The sequence below is a fragment of the Pleurodeles waltl genome, chromosome 5 (assembly GCF_031143425.1).
Source record: "Pleurodeles waltl isolate 20211129_DDA chromosome 5, aPleWal1.hap1.20221129, whole genome shotgun sequence".
Lineage (NCBI taxonomy): Eukaryota > Metazoa > Chordata > Amphibia > Caudata > Salamandridae > Pleurodeles > Pleurodeles waltl.
The window spans coordinates 1,848,054,171-1,848,073,384 of NC_090444.1; the positions used below are offsets into that span (position 1 = coordinate 1,848,054,171).

The 19,214-nt window shown below is 45.0% G+C and overlaps 1 protein-coding gene across 2 annotated transcripts in view; it reads right to left on the minus strand.

The window, feature by feature from the left end:
* KIF6 (kinesin family member 6) overlaps nt 1-19,214 on the minus strand; it is a 1,127,187-nt gene that overhangs the window by 116,926 nt on the left and 991,047 nt on the right. For both annotated transcript variants that reach the window (XM_069236333.1, XM_069236332.1), the window contains exon 19: nt 9,296-9,393. In XM_069236333.1, coding sequence (XP_069092434.1) covers nt 9,296-9,393 — 98 coding nt within the window. The remainder of the gene's footprint in view (nt 1-9,295; nt 9,394-19,214) is intronic.

Genomic DNA, 19,214 nt, shown 5'->3' on the forward strand with positions numbered 1-19,214 from the left:
CCACCATTATTCTGTAATATTGAAGGCTCAGTATCTCACTGGAGGTGCTCAGCCTCCTACCGGAGGTGTACCCCAGGTGTCAGCATTATTACCATTATTCTCATTATATAAGACTCAGCTTCTTACCCAAGGTATACCCCACGTGTCAGCATTATCACCATTATTCTGTAGTATAGAAGGCTCAGCTTCTTACAGGAGGTGCTCAGCCTCTTACCAGAGGTGTACATCAGGTGTCAGCATTACCACCATTATTCTGTAATATCAAAGGTTCAGCGGCTCACTGGAGATGCTCAGCCTCTTAATGGAGGTGTACCACAGGTGTCAGCATTATCACCATTATTCTCCAATATCCAAGGCTCAGCGACTCACTGGAGGTGCTCAGCCTCTTACTGGAGGTGTACATCAGCTGTCAGCATTACCACCATTATTCTGTAATATCAAAGGTTCAGCGGCTCACTGGAGATGCTCAGCCTCTTAATGGAGGTGTACCACAGGTGTCAGCATTATCACCATTATTCTGTAATATCGAAGGCTCAGCATCTCACTGGAGGTGCTCAGCCTCTTAATGGAGGTGTACCACAGGTGTAGCATTATCACCATTATTCTGTATTATCGAAGGTTCAGCATCTCACTGGAGGTAATTAGCCTCTTAACTGAGGTGTACCCCAGGTGTCAGCATTACTACCATTATTCTGTAATATCGAAGGCTCAGCATCTCACTGGAGGTGCTCAGCCTCCTACCGGAAGTGTACCCCAGGTGTCAGCATTACCACCATTTTTCTGTCATATCGAAGGCTCAGCATCTCACTGGAGGTGCTCAGCCTCCTACTGGAGGTGTACCCCAGGTGTCAGCATTATCACCATTATTCTGTAATATTAAAGGTTCAGCATCTCACTGGAGGTGCTCAGCCTCCTACTGGAGGTGTACCCCAGGTGTCAGCATTATCATAATTATTCTGTAATATCCAAGGCTCAGCGACTCACTGGAGGTGCTCAGCCTCTTACCGAAGGTGTACATCAGGTGTCAGCATTACCACCATTATTCTGTAATATATAAGGCTCAGCATCTCACTGGAGGTGCTCAGTCTTTTGTTGGAAGTGTACCCCAGGTGATAGCATTATCACCATTATTCTGTAATATTGAATGTTCAGCTTCTCACCAGACATGTTCAGCCTCTTACCAGAGGTGTACCACAGGTCTCAGCATTATCACCATTATTCTGTAATACTGAAGGTCCAGCATATCACTGGCGGTGCTCAGTCTCTTACTAGAAGTGTACCCCAGGTCTCAGCATTATCACCAATATTTTGTAATATCGAAGGTTCAGCATCTCACTAGAGGTGCTCAGCCTCTTACCGAAGGTGTACCCCAGGTCTCAGCATAATCACCATTATTCTGTAATATCGAAGGTTCAGCATCTCACTGAAGCTGGTCAGCCTCTTACCAGAGGTGAACCCCAGGTCTCAGCATTATCGCCATTATTCTGTAATATCGAAGGCTCAGCATCTCACTGGAGCTGCTCAGCCTCTGACGGGAGGTGTACCCCAGGTGTCAGCATTATCACCATTATTCTGTAATATCGAAGTCTCAGCATCTCACTGGAGCTGCTCAGCCTCTTACCGGAGGTGAACCCCAGGTCTCAGCATTATCACCATTATTCTGTAATATCGAAGGCTCAGCATCTCACTGGAGCTGCTCAGCCTCTTACCGGAGGTGAACCCCAGGTCTCAGCATTATCACCATTATTCTGTAATATCGAAGGCTCAGCACGTCACTGGAGCTGCTCAGCCTCTTACCGGAGGTGTACCCCAGGTGTCAGCATTATCACCATTATTCTGTAATATTGAAGGTTCAGCATCTCACTGGAGGTGCTCAGCCTCCTACTGGAGGTGTACCCCAGGTGTCAGCATTATCACCATTATTCTGTTATATCGAAGGTTCAGCATCTCACCGGAGGTGCTCAGCCTCCTACTGGAGGTGTACCGCAGGTTTCAGCATTATCACCATTATTCTGTAATATCGAAGGTTCAGCATCTCACTGGAGGTGCTCATCCTCCTACTGGAGGTGTACCCCAGGTCTCAGCATTATCACCATTATTCTGTAATATCTAAGGTTCAGCATCTCACTGGAGCTGCTCAGCCTCTTACGGGAGGTCTACTCCAGGTGTCAGCATTATCACCATTATTCTGTAATATCTAAGGTTCAGCATCTCACTGGAGCTGCTCAGCCTCTTATGGGAGGTCTACTCCAGGTGTCAGCATTACCACCATTATTCTGTAATATTAAAGGTTCAGCTTCTCACTTGAGGTGCTCAGTCTTTTATTGGAAGTGTACCCCAGGCGATAGCATTATCACCATTATTCTGTAATATTGAATGTTCAGCTTCTCACCGGACATGCTCAGCCTCATACCGGAGGTGTACCCCAGGTGTCAGCATTATCACCATTACTCTGTAATATCAAAGGCTCAGCATCTCACTGGAGGTGCTCAGCCTCTTACCGGAGGTGAACACCAGGTCTCAGCATTATCACCATTATTCTGTAATATCGAAGGCTCAGCATCTCACTGGAGGTGCTCAGCCTCTTACCGGAGGTGTACCCCAGGTGTCAGCATTATCACCATTACTCTGCAATATCGAAGTCTCAGTCTCTCAGCTGTGGTGTCCCACCAGGGTAAGCATTATCGGTGTTATTCTTTTATATCTAAATCCCCCCTCTTGCTATGGGTTCCCTCAGGAATCAGCAATAGCAAAATTATTTGTGAATATCTCATTATATTCTGTGGATACGTTCACTCACTCCTTTGGTTTCAGGGTTTAAAATTCTGGCGATGATACATAAATCATCCTGAGACTTCGAGACCCAAGTTACCATTCGATGCCAAAGTTTACGTCTTGCTCAAGTACGCCTGGTAAGGATGCCAACCATGTATGCCCGGTAAGGATGCCAACCAAGTACGCCTGGTAAGGATGCCAACCATATACGCCTGGTAAGGATGCCAACCATATACGCCTGGTAAGGTTGCCAACCCAGTACGCCTGGTAAGGATGCCAACCATCTTAAAATAATCATCACTAGATAATAAACGCCAGGCCTTTCATATAGTCTTCACCAGACCCCAGGTAGGTCCCTTCTGGGTACTGCTGCCTATGCCCTCGGTCCCAGAGCATGAGGTACTCCTGAGCTTGAAGGGGTAACCGAAGGCCAGCAGACTGGCCTCGAACAAAGATCGCAAACTGCACCCCAACTTTTTATGACGAGTCCTTAATCTTGCAATGCAACCGACCTACTAACAAGTCATGTCACAGCATCTCCAGTCGCAGATGGCAGCACCACCTGCCTAATGATTAATATTTAGAACCGCAAACTACCAGCTCTGAGTTAACATTCCCAAATGGTTAACACTGTTTTAAGGCAGCCTGTGTTTCTTAAGGATACGGTGCTGCTTTGAGAAGAAAAAGCTCAATTGGGCACACATTGGGGGAGCAGGCAGTTGTCCCCAGGATCCGCTACCTCGTCCCCCCAGGCCACACAACAAGATTCCCAAAGGGAAAGCTGCCCAACGTTGACGTATTCCCCATTCCAACCTCAAAAACACAGAAAGGGGCAGCACGTTTGCCACAGCAAGGTGCGGTAAGAGATTCACCCTGGGGTGATTCCACAGCGTGGTAAACACGTGGCACGTAACTTGGGGGCAGCTGCGTTATACCTGGTTTTATGCGGTCTCCAACAGTAGTAACGTGCTCGTGTGCTATGTCAATACCTAGTCAGTTGTTACCGTGAGTGAGTGATTTACTCCTGACTCCTGGTACTAGTTACATAGGTGTGTCTGAACAGGATCACAAGCTCATCAGAGGCAGTAGTTTGTGTTCTACATCAATACCTAGTCACTTGTTACCGTGAGTGAGTGACTTACTCTCCAGGCTTGGTACTAGTTACACAGATCTGTTTTGCACAGGATCACAAGCCCGTCAGAGGCAGTACACAGATGTGACTTACCCAACAGTAGTAAGTTGTTTGAGTTCTACATCAATACCCAGTCACTTGTCACCATGAGTGAGTGATTTACTCCTTGGTCCTGGTACTAGTTACACAGGTCTGCTCGGCACAGGATCACAAGCTCGTCAGAGGCAGGGCACTCATGTGACTCACCCAAAACTAGTAACTTGTTTGTGTCCTACATCAGTAGCTACTCACTTGTTACTGTGAGTGATTTACTCCTGACTCCTGGTACTAGTGACATAGGTGTGCTCTGAATAGGATCACAAGCTTGTCAGAGGCAGGACACTTTTTGTTACTGTGAGTGATTTACTCCTGACTCCTGGTACTAGTTACATAGGTGTGCTCTGAACAGGATCACAAGCTTGTCAGAGGCAGGACACTTATGTGAGTCACCCAACAGTAGTAAGTAGTTTGTGTTATACATCAATACCTAGTCACTGGTTACCATGAGTGAGTGATTTACTCCCGAGTCCTGGTACTAGTTACATAGGTGTGTCTGAACAGGATCACAAGCTCATCAGAGGAAGTGCACTCATGTGACTTACCCAACAATAGTAAGCTGTATGTGTTCTACATCAATATCTAATCCCTTGTTACCATGAGTGAGTGATTTACTCCTGAGTCGTAATACTAGTTACATAGATCTGCTCTGCACAGGATCACAAGCTCGTCAGAGGCAGTGCACAGATGTGACTCATCCAACAGTGGTAAGTTGTTTGTGTTCTACATCAATACCTAGTCACTTGTCACCATGAGTGAGTGATTGGTTCCTTGGTCCTGGTACTAGTTACATAGGTCAGTTCTGCACAGGATCACAAGCTCGTCAGAGGCAGTGCACAGATGTGACTTACCCAACAGTAGTAAGCTGTTTGTGTTCTACATCAATACCTAGTCACTTGTCACCATGAGTGAGTGATTGGTTCCTTGGTCCTGGTACTAGTTACATAGGTCAGTTCTGCACAGGATCACAAGCTCGTCAGAGGCAGTGCACAGATGTGACTCATCCAACAGTGGTAAGCTGTTTGTGTTCTACATCAATACCTAGTCACTTGTCACCATGAGTGAGTGATTGGTTCCTTGGTCCTGGTACTAGTTACATAGGTCAGTTCTGCACAGGATCACAAGCTCGTCAGAGGCAGTGCACAGATGTGACTCATCCAACAGTGGTAAGTTGTTTGTGTTCTACATCAATCCCTAGTCACTTGTCACCATGAGTGAGTGATTGGTTCCTTGGTCCTGGTACTAGTTACATAGGTCAGTTCTGCACAGGATCACAAGCTCGTCAGAGGCAGTGCACAGATGTGACTCATCCAACAGTGGTAAGTTGTTTGTGTTCTACATCAATCCCTAGTCACTTGTCACCATGAGTGAGTGATTGGTTCCTTGGTCCTGGTACTAGTTACATAGATCTGCTCTGCACAGGATCACAAGCTCGTCAGAGGCAGCGCACAGATGTGACTCACCCAACAGTGGTAAGTTGTTTGTGTTCTACATCAATACCTAGTCACTTGTCACCATGAGTGAGTGATTGGTTCCTTGGTCCTGGTACTAGTTACATAGGTAAGTTCTGCACAGGATCACAAGCTCGTCAGAGGCAGCGCACAGATGTGACTCACCCAACAGTGGTAAGTTGTTTGTGTTCTACATCAATACCTAGTCACTTGTCACCATGAGTGAGTGATTGGTTCCTTGGTCCTGGTACTAGTTACATAGGTCAGTTCTGCACAGGATCACAAGCTCGTCAGAGGCAGTGCACAGATGTGACTCATCCAACAGTGGTAAGTTGTTTGTGTTCTACATCAATACCTAGTCACTTGTCACCATGAGTGAGTGATTGGTTCCTTGGTCCTGGTACTAGTTATATAGGTCAGTTCTGCACAGGATCACAAGCTCGTTAGAGGCAGTGCACAGATGTGACTCATCCAACAGTGGTAAGTTGTTTGTGTTCTACATCAATACCTAGTCACTTGTCACCATGAGTGAGTGATTGGTTCCTTGGTCCTGGTACTAGTTACATAGGTCAGTTCTCCACAGGATCACAAGCTCGTCAGAGGCAGTGCACAGATGTGACTTACCCAACAGTAGTAAGCTGTTTGTGTTCTACATCAATACCTAGTCACTTGTCACCATGAGTGAGTGATTGGTTCCTTGGTCCTGGTACTAGTTACATAGGTCAGTTCTGCACAGGATCACAAGCTCGTCAGAGGCAGTGCACAGATGTGACTCATCCAACAGTGGTAAGCTGTTTGTGTTCTACATCAATACCTAGTCACTTGTCACCATGAGTGAGTGATTGGTTCCTTGGTCCTGGTACTAGTTACATAGGTCAGTTCTGCACAGGATCACAAGCTCGTCAGAGGCAGTGCACAGATGTGACTCATCCAACAGTGGTAAGTTGTTTGTGTTCTACATCAATCCCTAGTCACTTGTCACCATGAGTGAGTGATTGGTTCCTTGGTCCTGGTACTAGTTACATAGGTCAGTTCTGCACAGGATCACAAGCTCGTCAGAGGCAGTGCACAGATGTGACTCATCCAACAGTGGTAAGTTGTTTGTGTTCTACATCAATCCCTAGTCACTTGTCACCATGAGTGAGTGATTGGTTCCTTGGTCCTGGTACTAGTTACATAGATCTGCTCTGCACAGGATCACAAGCTCGTCAGAGGCAGCGCACAGATGTGACTCACCCAACAGTGGTAAGTTGTTTGTGTTCTACATCAATACCTAGTCACTTGTCACCATGAGTGAGTGATTGGTTCCTTGGTCCTGGTACTAGTTACATAGGTAAGTTCTGCACAGGATCACAAGCTCGTCAGAGGCAGCGCACAGATGTGACTCACCCAACAGTGGTAAGTTGTTTGTGTTCTACATCAATACCTAGTCACTTGTCACCATGAGTGAGTGATTGGTTGGTTCCTTGGTCCTGGTACTAGTTACATAGGTCAGTTCTGCACAGGATCACAAGCTCGTCAGAGGCAGTGCACAGATGTGACTCATCCAACAGTGGTAAGTTGTTTGTGTTCTACATCAATACCTAGTCACTTGTCACCATGAGTGAGTGATTGGTTCCTTGGTCCTGGTACTAGTTATATAGGTCAGTTCTGCACAGGATCACAAGCTCGTTAGAGGCAGTGCACAGATGTGTCTCATCCAACAGTGGTAAGTTGTTTGTGTTCTACATCAATACCTAGTCACTTGTCACCATGAGTGAGTGATTGGTTCCTTGGTCCTGGTACTAGTTACATAGGTCAGTTCTGCACAGGATCACAAGCTCGTCAGAGGCAGTGCACAGATGTGACTCATCCAACAGTGGTAAGTTGTTTGTGTTCTACATCAATACCTAGTCACTTGTCACCATGAGTGAGTGATTGGTTCCTTGGTCCTGGTACTAGTTACATAGGTCAGTTCTGCACAGGATCACAAGCTCGTTAGAGGCAGTGCACAGATGTGACTCACCCAACAGTGGTAAGTTGTTTGTGTTCTACATCAATACCTAGTCACTTGTCACCATGAGTGAGTGATTGGTTCCTTGGTCCTGGTACTAGTTACATAGGTCAGTTCTGCACAGGATCACAAGCTCGTCAGAGGCAGTGCACAGATGTGACTCATCCAACAGTGGTAAGTTGTTTGTGTTCTACATCAATACCTAGTCACTTGTCACCATGAGTGAGTGATTGGTTCCTTGGTCCTGGTACTAGTTACATAGGTCAGTTCTGCACAGGATCACAAGCTCGTCAGAGGCAGTGCACAGATGTGACTTACCCAACAGTAGTAAGCTGTTTGTGTTCTACATCAATACCTAGTCACTTGTCACCATGAGTGAGTGATTGGTTCCTTGGTCCTGGTACTAGTTACATAGGTCAGTTCTGCACAGGATCACAAGCTCGTCAGAGGCAGTGCACAGATGTGACTCATCCAACAGTGGTAAGCTGTTTGTGTTCTACATCAATACCTAGTCACTTGTCACCATGAGTGAGTGATTGGTTCCTTGGTCCTGGTACTAGTTACATAGGTCAGTTCTCCACAGGATCACAAGCTCGTCAGAGGCAGTGCACAGATGTGACTCATCCAACAGTGGTAAGTTGTTTGTGTTCTACATCAATCCCTAGTCACTTGTCACCATGAGTGAGTGATTGGTTCCTTGGTCCTGGTACTAGTTACATAGATCTGCTCTGCACAGGATCACAAGCTCGTCAGAGGCAGCGCACAGATGTGACTCACCCAACAGTGGTAAGTTGTTTGTGTTCTACATCAATACCTAGTCACTTGTCACCATGAGTGAGTGATTGGTTCCTTGGTCCTGGTACTAGTTACATAGGTCAGTTCTGCACAGGATCACAAGCTCGTCAGAGGCAGCGCACAGATGTGACTCACCCAACAGTGGTAAGTTGTTTGTGTTCTACATCAATACCTAGTCACTTGTCACCATGAGTGAGTGATTGGTTCCTTGGTCCTGGTACTAGTTACATAGGTCAGTTCTGCACAGGATCACAAGCTCGTCAGAGGCAGCGCACAGATGTGACTCACCCAACAGTGGTAAGTTGTTTGTGTTCTACATCAATACCTAGTCACTTGTCACCATGAGTGAGTGATTGGTTCCTTGGTCCTGGTACTAGTTACATAGGTCAGTTCTGCACAGGATCACAAGCTCGTCAGAGGCAGTGCACAGATGTGACTCATCCAACAGTGGTAAGTTGTTTGTGTTCTACATCAATACCTAGTCACTTGTCACCATGAGTGAGTGATTGGTTCCTTGGTCCTGGTACTAGTTATATAGGTCAGTTCTGCACAGGATCACAAGCTCGTTAGAGGCAGTGCACAGATGTGACTCACCCAACAGTGGTAAGTTGTTTGTGTTCTACATCAATACCTAGTCACTTGTCACCATGAGTGAGTGATTGGTTCCTTGGTCCTGGTACTAGTTACATAGGTCAGTTCTGCACAGGATCACAAGCTCGTCAGAGGCAGTGCACAGATGTGACTCATCCAACAGTGGTAAGTTGTTTGTGTTCTACATCAATACCTAGTCACTTGTCACCATGAGTGAGTGATTGGTTCCTTGGTCCTGGTACTAGTTACATAGGTCAGTTCTGCACAGGATCACAAGCTCGTTAGAGGCAGTGCACAGATGTGACTCACCCAACAGTGGTAAGTTGTTTGTGTTCTACATCAATACCTAGTCACTTGTCACCATGAGTGAGTGATTGGTTCCTTGGTCCTGGTACTAGTTACATAGGTCAGTTCTGCACAGGATCACAAGCTCGTCAGAGGCAGTGCACAGATGTGACTCACCCAACAGATACAAGCTGCTGCTGGGACTCCAAGGGCGCCTGAGATGGGTTCATCCAAACACTGGGTGAGTTTGTCAGCCTCGCGGGGGTTTGCTGGACCTAAGAGGAAAGGGAAATACATGAGTCTGACAGGGTTTGGAAGAAAGAGAACAGATGCTGAGGGGGCAGATGCAGACTGGGAGCTTTAATCTTCACGTGCATTAGAGGTGGATTAATACATTCACAAAACATATCAGAGTAAAGTGCATTCTTGAACAATATCTAGCACAGAAATACATGCAGCATATGTGCAATAAAAACATACAGTCGCTTCAGTCATTGAAATATTGACCTGCATAAACCTAGCATTGGTGAGACAGCTCAGTGGGTTGCCGCTGATGTCTGGAGTAATCCGGAGGGTTTCAGCTCGAATTCCTGTAATGCAGGTTCCACCTTTCATCCTCTCAAAGTCGGAAAACTGAGGAATATTACACTGGATAATAGATACCATTTATAGTCCCTAGAAACAGGCACGTGGTAGTAAACACTAAATAAAAAAATAAGTTATTCGTATAAATATATCTAAGTATAGGTTACGTTTCGGCATCCTTCACCTTACACCGGCATTGAATTCACTCACTGTAAGGGCAAGGTGCCCCAATCTCACTCTAACAAACTCTCGCGCTGTTCTGTTAAAAAAGGCAAATACACTTCCAGGTGAAAACACTGCCAGCAGCCAACACGCAGGCTTCCCTCCATCAACGCAGGAGCCAAGGACCAGATTACCAGGATGAAACAGTAAACTGTGTTTGGAAGAACCTTTACTTACACAGTCTCCAAACATACAGGGCCTGATTCAGAACTCGGCAGACGGGTTACTCCATTGGATAGGCCGTCCGCCGAAATCTAAATCCCATAGAATATAATGGGATCATAATACGGCCGACAGGATATCCATCACAACGGTGGCGGATATACCATCCGCCGAAATCTAAATCCCATAGAATATAATGGGATCATAATACGGCCGACAGGATATCCATCACAACGGTGGCGGATATCCCATCCGCCGAAATCTAAATCCCGTAGAATATACTGGGATCATAACACGGCGGATGGGATATCCATCACAACGGTGACGGATATCCCATATGCCGAAATCTAAACCCTGTAGATTATAATTGGATCATAATAAGGCGGACTGGATATCCATCACAATGGTGACGGATATCCCATATGCCGAAATCTAAACCCCGTAGATTATAATGGGATCATAATAAGGCGGACGGGATATCCATCACAATCGTGATGGATATCCCATCTGCCGAAAATATATAGAATATAATGGGATCATATTACGGCGGACGGGATGTCCATCACAACGGTGACGGGTATCCCATCTGCTGAAATCTAAACCCTGTAGAATATAATGGGATCATAATACGGCGGACGGGATATCCATCACAATGGTGACGGATATCCCATTCGCCAAATATATACAGAATATAATGGGATCATAATCCGGCAGACGGGATATCCATCACAACGGTGACGGATATCCCATCCGCCGAAATCTAAATCCTGTAGAATATAATGGGATCATAATACGGCGGACGGGATATCCATCACAACGTGGATGGATATCCCGTCCGCTGAATATATATAGAATATAATGGAATCATAATACAGTGGACAGGATATCCATCACAACAGTGACGGATATCCCATCCGCCAAATCTAAATCCCGTAGAATATACTGGGATCATAATACAGCCAATAGGATATCCATCACAACGGTGACGGATATCCCATCTGCTGAAATCTAAATCCCATAGAATATAATGGGCTCATAATACGACGGACGGTATATCCATGACAATGGTGACGGATATCCAATCTGCCGAAATCTAAACCCCGTAGATTATAATGGGATCATAATAAGGCAGATGGGATATCCATCACAACGGTGACGGATATCCCATCCGCCGAAATCTAAACCCCGTAGAATATAATGGGATCATAATACGACGGACAGGATATCCATCACAATGGTGACGGATATCCCATTCGCCGAATATGTATAGAATATAATGGGATCATAATTTGGCGGACGGGATATCCATAACAACGGTGACGGATATCCCATCCGCCGAAATCTAAATCCCGTAGAATTTAATGGGATCATAATACGGCAGACGGGATATCCATCACAATGTTGATGGATATCCCATCTGCTGAATATATATAGAATATAATGGGATCATAATACAGTGGACAGGATATCCGTCACTGTTATGACGGAGTAACCCGTCACAGAGTTCTAAATCAGGCCCATAGTATTTACAATACACAGGGGGCTGTGACTCTTGGGGTGATGTCTTACAATCAAGTTTCATTTAAAAATCAAGTCAGTGCCGAGGTAAGAACATGCTGTGGCCTGCTGCCGACTGCAAAAAGTTTTTGCACTTTCTCTCCCTCCCTGCTAGGAAAACAGTCATTTTAGCTCTTGTTGTGCTGAGGCTGGATTATGCCAACACACTTTACTCTGGTCTCCATCAGTACTTGGCAAATAAGTTACAAGTAATACAAAATGCAGCTGCTCGCTTGACGCTTAAGCTCCCATTGACTGCTCACATTTCCTCACGCCTCTGCTCCTTGAATTGGCTCCCAGTGAATAAAAGCATTTTGTTCAAAACTCTTGTTCTGACTCATAGGGCCTGATTTAGAGTTTGGAGGACCGGTTACTCCATCACAAACGTAACAGATATCCTGTCCGCCAAATTACAATGCTCATAGGATATAATGGGATCGTATTACGGCAGGCGGCATATCCGTCACGTTTGTGACGAATAACCCCAAAAGAGCTTTGCATCTATCTTGTCCTTAATATCCTTCATCTAGGATACGCTTTTACTGCCCAAACAGGGAATTGTGCTCTTCCAACTGAAGATGGCGCGCTCTAAAGCAGGCGACCGCTCTTTCACGTATTCTGGACCCCTCGGCATGGAAAAAAACTGATCTTAGTAAAACTGAATCGGAACCACAGTTTAAAAAGAAGCTGAAAACTTGGCTCTTCTCTCAGAATGAATCTCCAGAATTCTTCACCTTCTACCGTGCATTAGTGCGGGGTCACTCCTTATAGCAGCTGCACGCGCCATAAAACCCGTTTCATTCATTCATTGGCTGTCACCTGGTGTCTTGGCAAACATACTCTACTGGTGATGGGCCCACCTTATGATGCTTAAAAGGCAAGTGAACGTTTTACTGCATTTTCTGGCTGAAGAGAATGCTGCAGCTGTGAGGGTGGTGCATATGGTGAAGAATATAAGGCGAGCTCAGTGCATTAACAGCAGGCCTAAGACGGTCATTGTTGGTGACAGAGGCCACCCATTTAGCCGTCATACCCTACTCAGTGCATTACATTCTTTCACTGGCAGTGGGCGGGTGCATCGCAACCTTTCATTGGCAGTGGGTGTGTGCATCATGTTCTTTCATTGGTGGTGTTTGGCTGCCTTCAGTTCTTTCATTGTCATGATTGGCTGCATGACATTCTTTCATTGTTATGGTTGGTGCATCACATTCGCGTCCCGTGTTCTTTCCTTGGTGGTGTTTGGGTGCCTCGCATTCTATCATTGGTAGTGATTGGCTGCATTGAATGCCTTCACTGTTATGACTGACTGCATGTCACTCTTTCATTGTCATGGTTGGCTGTATCACACTCTTTCAGTTGTAGTGGTTTGGCACCTCGTGTTCTTAATTTGGTGGTGTTTCAGTGCCTTGCATTCTTTCATTGGTAGTGGTCAGCTGCATTGCATTCTTTCATTGTTATGGTTGGGTGCATCACACTCTTTCATTGTTCTGGTTGGGTGCATCACACTCTTTCATTGTTCTGGTTGGGTGGATCACACTCTTTCATTGTTATAGTTAGTGCATCACACTCTTTCATTGTTATGGTTGGTGCATCACACTCTTTCACTGTTGTGGTTGGGTGCATCACACTCTTTCATTGTTATAGTTGGTGCATCACACTCTTTCATTGTTATAGTTGGTGCATCACACTCTTTCATTGTTATAGTTAGTGCATCACACTCTTTCACTGTTACGGTTGGGTGCATCACACTCTTTCACTGTTATGGTTGGGTGCATCACACTCTTTCACTGTTATAGTTAGTGCATCACACTCTTTCATTGTTCTGGTTGGGTGCATCACACTCTTTCATTGTTCTGGTTGGGTGCATCACACTCTTTCATTGTTATGGTTAGGGCATCACACTCTTCCATTGTTATGGTTGGTGCATCACACTCTTTCACTGTTGTGGTTGGGTGCATCACACTCTTTCATTATTATAGTTAGTGCATCACACTCTTTCATTGTTATAGTTGGTGCATCACACTCTTTCATTGTTATGGTTGGTGCATCACACTCTTTCATTTTTATAGTTGGTGCATCACACTCTTTCATTGTTATGGTAGGGTGCATCACACTCTTTCACTGTTATGGTTGGGTGCATCACACTCTTTCATGGTTATAGTTAGTGCATCACACTCTTTCATTGTTATGGCTGGGTGCATCACACTCTTTCACTGTTATGGTTGGGTGCATCACACTCTTTCACTGTTATGGTTGGGTGCACCACACTCTTTCACTGTTATGGTTGGGTGCACCACACTCTTTCACTGTTATGGTTGGTGCATCACAATCTTTCATTGTTATGGTTGGTGCATCACACTCTTTCATTGTTATGGTTGGTGCATCACACTCTTTCATTGTTATGGTTGGTGCATCACACTCTTTCATTGTTGTGGTTGGTGCATCACATTATTTCATTGTTATGGTTGGTGCATCACATTCTTTCATTGTTATGGATGGTGCATCACATTCTTTCATTGTTATAGTTGGTGCATCACACTCTTTCATTGTTATGGTTGGCTGTATCACATTTTTCATTGGTAGTGGTTGGCTGCATTACATTCTTTCATTGTTATGGTTGGGGCATCACACTTTCATTGTTATGGTTGGCTGTATCACATTTTTCATTGGTAGTGGTCGGCTGCATTGCATTCTTTCATTGTTATAGTTGGTGCATCACACTCTTTCAGCTGAAGTGGTTTGGTGCCTCGTGTTCTTCCTTTGGTGGTGTTTGGGTGCCTTGCATTCTTTCATTGGTTGGGTTTGGTGCACTACATTTGGTAATCGTTATGGTTAGTACATCACACTCTTTCAGTTGTAGTGGTTTGGCGCCTCTTGTTCTTTATTTGGTGGTGTTTCAGTGTCTTGCATTCTTTCATTGGTAGTGGTCGGCTGCATTACATTCTTTCATTGTTATGGTTGGTGCATCACACTCTTTCATTGTTATGGTTGGCTGTATCACATTTTTCATTGGTAGTGGTCGGCTGCATTGCATTCTTTCATTTTTATAGTTGGTGCATCACACTCTTTCAGTTGTAGTGGTGTGGTGCCTCATGTTCTTCCTTTCGTGGCGTTTGGGTGCCTTGCATTCTTTCATTGGTTGGGTTTGGTGCACTACATTTTTTAATCATTATGGTTAGTGCTTCATACACTTTCATTGTTATAGTTGGTGCATCACACTCTTTCAGTTGAAGTGGTTTGGTGCCTTGTGTTTATTTGGTGGTGTTTCAGTGGCTTGCATTCTTTCATTGGTAGTGGTCAGCTGCATTACATTCTTTCATTGTTATAGTTGGTGCATCACTCTGTTTCAGTTGTAGTGGTTTGGTGCCTCATGTTCTTCCTTTGCTGGTGTTTGGGTGCCTTGCATTCTTTCATTGGTTGGGTTTGGTGCACTACAGTCTGTCATTGTTATGGTTAGTGTATCACACTCTTTAATTTGTAGTATTTCGGTACATTGTGTTATTTGTTTGTGTTTTGATGCATTTCAATCTTTCATTGGTGGTGCTTGGGCGCATTGAGTTCTTCCATTGGTATTAGTTGGGTGCAGTGCATTCTTTTGTTGGGTTCATCGCACCCCTTCATTGACTGTGGTGGTTTGCATGGGATTCTTTCAATGGTAGTGGTTGGGTACATCACATTCTTTAATGGGTGCACTACTGTTTTTCATTCATATATATTTTTTGTAACTTCTTTTTATTTGAACAACAGTAGCGGTGGAACTACACGATACAAGCAATTCTTGGTACATCAATGGGACTAAGCATATCAAATCACAGCATAGCAACATCAGGATCTCCCCCAATTTACACACCAGTGCCTGGACATTCTCCACTGGATATACCCAACCCTGGCCCCACCGCCTTCTATCCAAAACAACTTTATTCCATTTCCATCATTAATATCTTTGAGGAGCTCCATGCGGTCCTTCGGCGTGGTCCCAGGGGTGGGTGTGTAGAGGGTCTCATAGTAAGAAGCAGAAGTGTCTACGATCTCAAAGGCCACCCACCTGAGGTTCCCTGCCCTGTCCTGTACAATGAGAACCCAACTCCTGCCCATGTCTCTCGTCTCCAGCCATGCCAAGAGTTTGCCCGCCTTATTTCCAAGCTCATATAGCAGATGCTGGGTACTTAGGGAATTTGTCCTAGCCATCCCCTCTGACAGCAATTGGAAGTAGCTCTGCTTAAGCTGTAACTTGTGGCCCCTTACCTAGTCTATCTGGTTTTGACTACCACTTTCCAGCTCCTGGATCTCCTCCAAGGTCTCTAATTCAGCCCTGTGATCTTTTTTGATTCCTGAGATCATACAGATTGCCTGTTCCCGTATAAAGAACTTGAGGGCTTCCCACACTATACTAGATGAGTCCACAGTGCCCACATTGTCATGGAAATAATGTATCACCCCACACATAAGTTGTGGCATCTTTTCCTTACCCTTAAGATACCAGGAATCAATTTGAGGCATTGCATCTTGTCTGGGCATCTGACCACTAAAGACCACCTCCACCGGGAAGTGATCAGAAATATTCCTGGCCTTATGGTGGGTCTGCATGAATCTACACGCGTGCATATGGTGTGCAAAGAGGTAATCTAAATAAGAGCTACTGGAGTGCACTATCGACTAAAATGCATATTTATGCTCAAGAAGGTAATGTTTCCTCCAAAGATCTGCCAGGCCAAATGAGTCTATAAAAGTCAGCAGAGGGGAGGTCCTTCTATCCCCGTCTGGATCTGTCAATGTTGGGGTCCATTACTGAGTTCATGCACCCTACCCCCGTGTAGGACCCTATCCTGTCAAGCGCCGGGTACCGGTTGCCCTTCATATGGGTCTCTTGCAATAAGACTATGTCCGGGGAGTGTCTTTTCAGTACCATGGTTCTCTTCCAGTCCCTTTACACTGCAAGTCATTACTTTTTCAGGGCAACTGTCCCCCCCCTTGAGCAGTGGCCATGGCATAACCATACGTGTTGTATCCAACCCAGCTGCAGTATCGTCCATTTTCCCCGCCCCCTAACTGAATCACACATTTTGCACTAGTGTTGGTCTGTATTGCCCCGTCGCTGAAACAAAAAAACATTAAACATAACTCAAATTGAAGCAACCAATGACCCAACATCGCCCACCCAGCCCCCCTGCAAAGTGCAGAGTGCCTGTCACCCTGTGAAACACATAGCAATACTCAGAGTGCAACCTAGACGCCAATAAAGAGTGAATTATCAATCAGTACATCCCTCTATTGTCACTTCTTAAGCAGTGCTACCCAACAGGCAGTAATCTTCCCACAGTAGCCTTGGCAAAGGATCTCAGGCCACATGTACAAAGCGTTTTTCAAGTAGCAAACGGGCTGATTCTGTGAATCAGCCCGTTTGCGGCAAGAAAATTGCTTACTGAGATGTACAAAGCCCAAATTGCGGTTCAGTAACTTGTTACTGAAATGTAATTTAAGGTTTTGCAATTCAGTATTAGGAAGGGGCGTGTTGAGGGCATCCCTTCCTAATACCAAATCAGAAAGCTATGTACAAATGTTTTGTGACCAAAATGCGGTTGCAAAACATTTGCAGTTTACCGCTAATAGAAAGTTGGTGGTAAACCATTCGCAAATTGTCCCATGGACCACGGCCTACTCTTAAAAAATGGATCTTTAACGTTTCTTTTTTTTTCTTTTCAAACGCATCTTGTTTTCCTTTGTTCAGTTGCAAGGGACCGTACAATCTTCTGGGGGTCCAAAGTCACTTTATCACAACCTCAGCATTGGGGAAGGGCCTTAAGCAACCCAGCTGGGCTCCGATCATGGTTACAGGATGATTGTTAAAAGGGCTCAGAACTGACCTGCATTGCAGCCATCTTCCTCGGCGCAAGGACACGCTCTGGGGACAACTCGCAGAAAGATGAATTTTCTTCTAATCAGATATGAAGCATTTTCTGGGAGTGTATGACAAGAGGAAATGAATGAAGCAGATACTGCAGGGAGTTACAAGCAGGGCCGAGCTTCAAAGGGTTACCAGTGCTGTGCAAAGTGACTGACTCACAAGATGTGAGTGTCCCAGTGGGTTAGTGCATTCAGATGTGCTAATTAATGAGGGATTGTCTTTAGTCAAACAGTTGAACTCAAAAGGAAATAACCAGACATGCTGTAGCAAAATATAGTGCTTTTTTCCGCACACATTTTTTCATGCCAACCTAAGGGCGTGGGTTTTTAACAATCATAAAAAAAGTCAAAGAAATAAAAAGCAGTGATTGTCTGTATGTGATAACATATTTTACAATGCCTCCTTCCGGAGATTAAAATGAAGGGGAGAAACACGGCTGACTTGGTTATGAGCTGCCATGGCATTTTATTAGTTTCAAGAGTTTGTAATTCTTAGTTCAGCTGCTCTTTCAACATATGTCTGCTTCTCTTTGTATATAAATATTTTATTTTTTAAAGGATGTTGTCCCAGAAGACAATTACTTAAATCCACATCGTCATTAAGCTGGTGTTCCTCTGCCGCACTCACACTAGAGTCCATCTTTGAAGTCATTTTCCTGTGCTGTTTAGTCACCGTCGTAGGAGAATATAAGTTGCATCTGGGTTCTGGTCTGTTTCCAATGGACCAGCAACGTTTGACAGAATAATGTACATACATACATTAGTATCTGATGGATACACGGTTATTCCATCTGAAATATTGTTAAATGTTATGTCCCATTCTAAACCATTTCAGTTAAATCATTATCAGAAATATTTTCCTTCCATATGAAACCTGCAAGTGTGTCACACTTTTGCAAATAACGGTGTCTTTAAATCTTTAAAAGATTCAAAGTTCATGCGTGCGTATTACTGCACTGTCTTATTCGGAAATGTAATTTCTCTGGGAGGCAAGTGATGCACGCCGTAAACAGGTTATCAATGCCCATAATTTGCAAAAATATGGCCCCCCCCCATGCACGGCTCTCATTAATATTTTCTTTCTAAATGTATAACTTTGCTCTGCAAATGTTATGGCTGCTTATGGAGCGCAACAAATCACCCTCCAGAGGGTCTCTCAGAGCTTTTAGAGCTCTACCTGACCTGGAGCAGGAACTTCAAAACAATTCAGTTGAGTTAACAGAGATCAAAAAGCCATATTTAAGCGGTTTTTTTTAAACCGCTTGAACTCGAGCGCTGGGGGGGGGGGGGGCAAGTTTGAAAATGAGCGGCCCCCATACCTTGTGGTATGAATACGCTGAGGGTGTAGCAGAAGTTTCCCACTAGATCTGAGACTGCGAGCGGGGGCTGACAGCCGCAACTGGCTCTGCAGACAGATGGGCCCTCTTCCATGAAGGGATTTATGTACCAACCAGAGGAGTTAAAACTAAGAGCACTTTTTCTAGGCAGCCAATGAAGAGTTCTAAGAGTTGGTTCTGAGGAAGGTCGAGGCGGCAGATTACAAACCGCACTGAGGGCATCAAACGAAGCAATCGATGAGTGAGAGATGAAGCAGGGGAGCCTCTCAGAAGGAGGAATGAGGCACAAAGTCAAGGTGCACGGTAACTTGAGTTGCACCGGACAATTC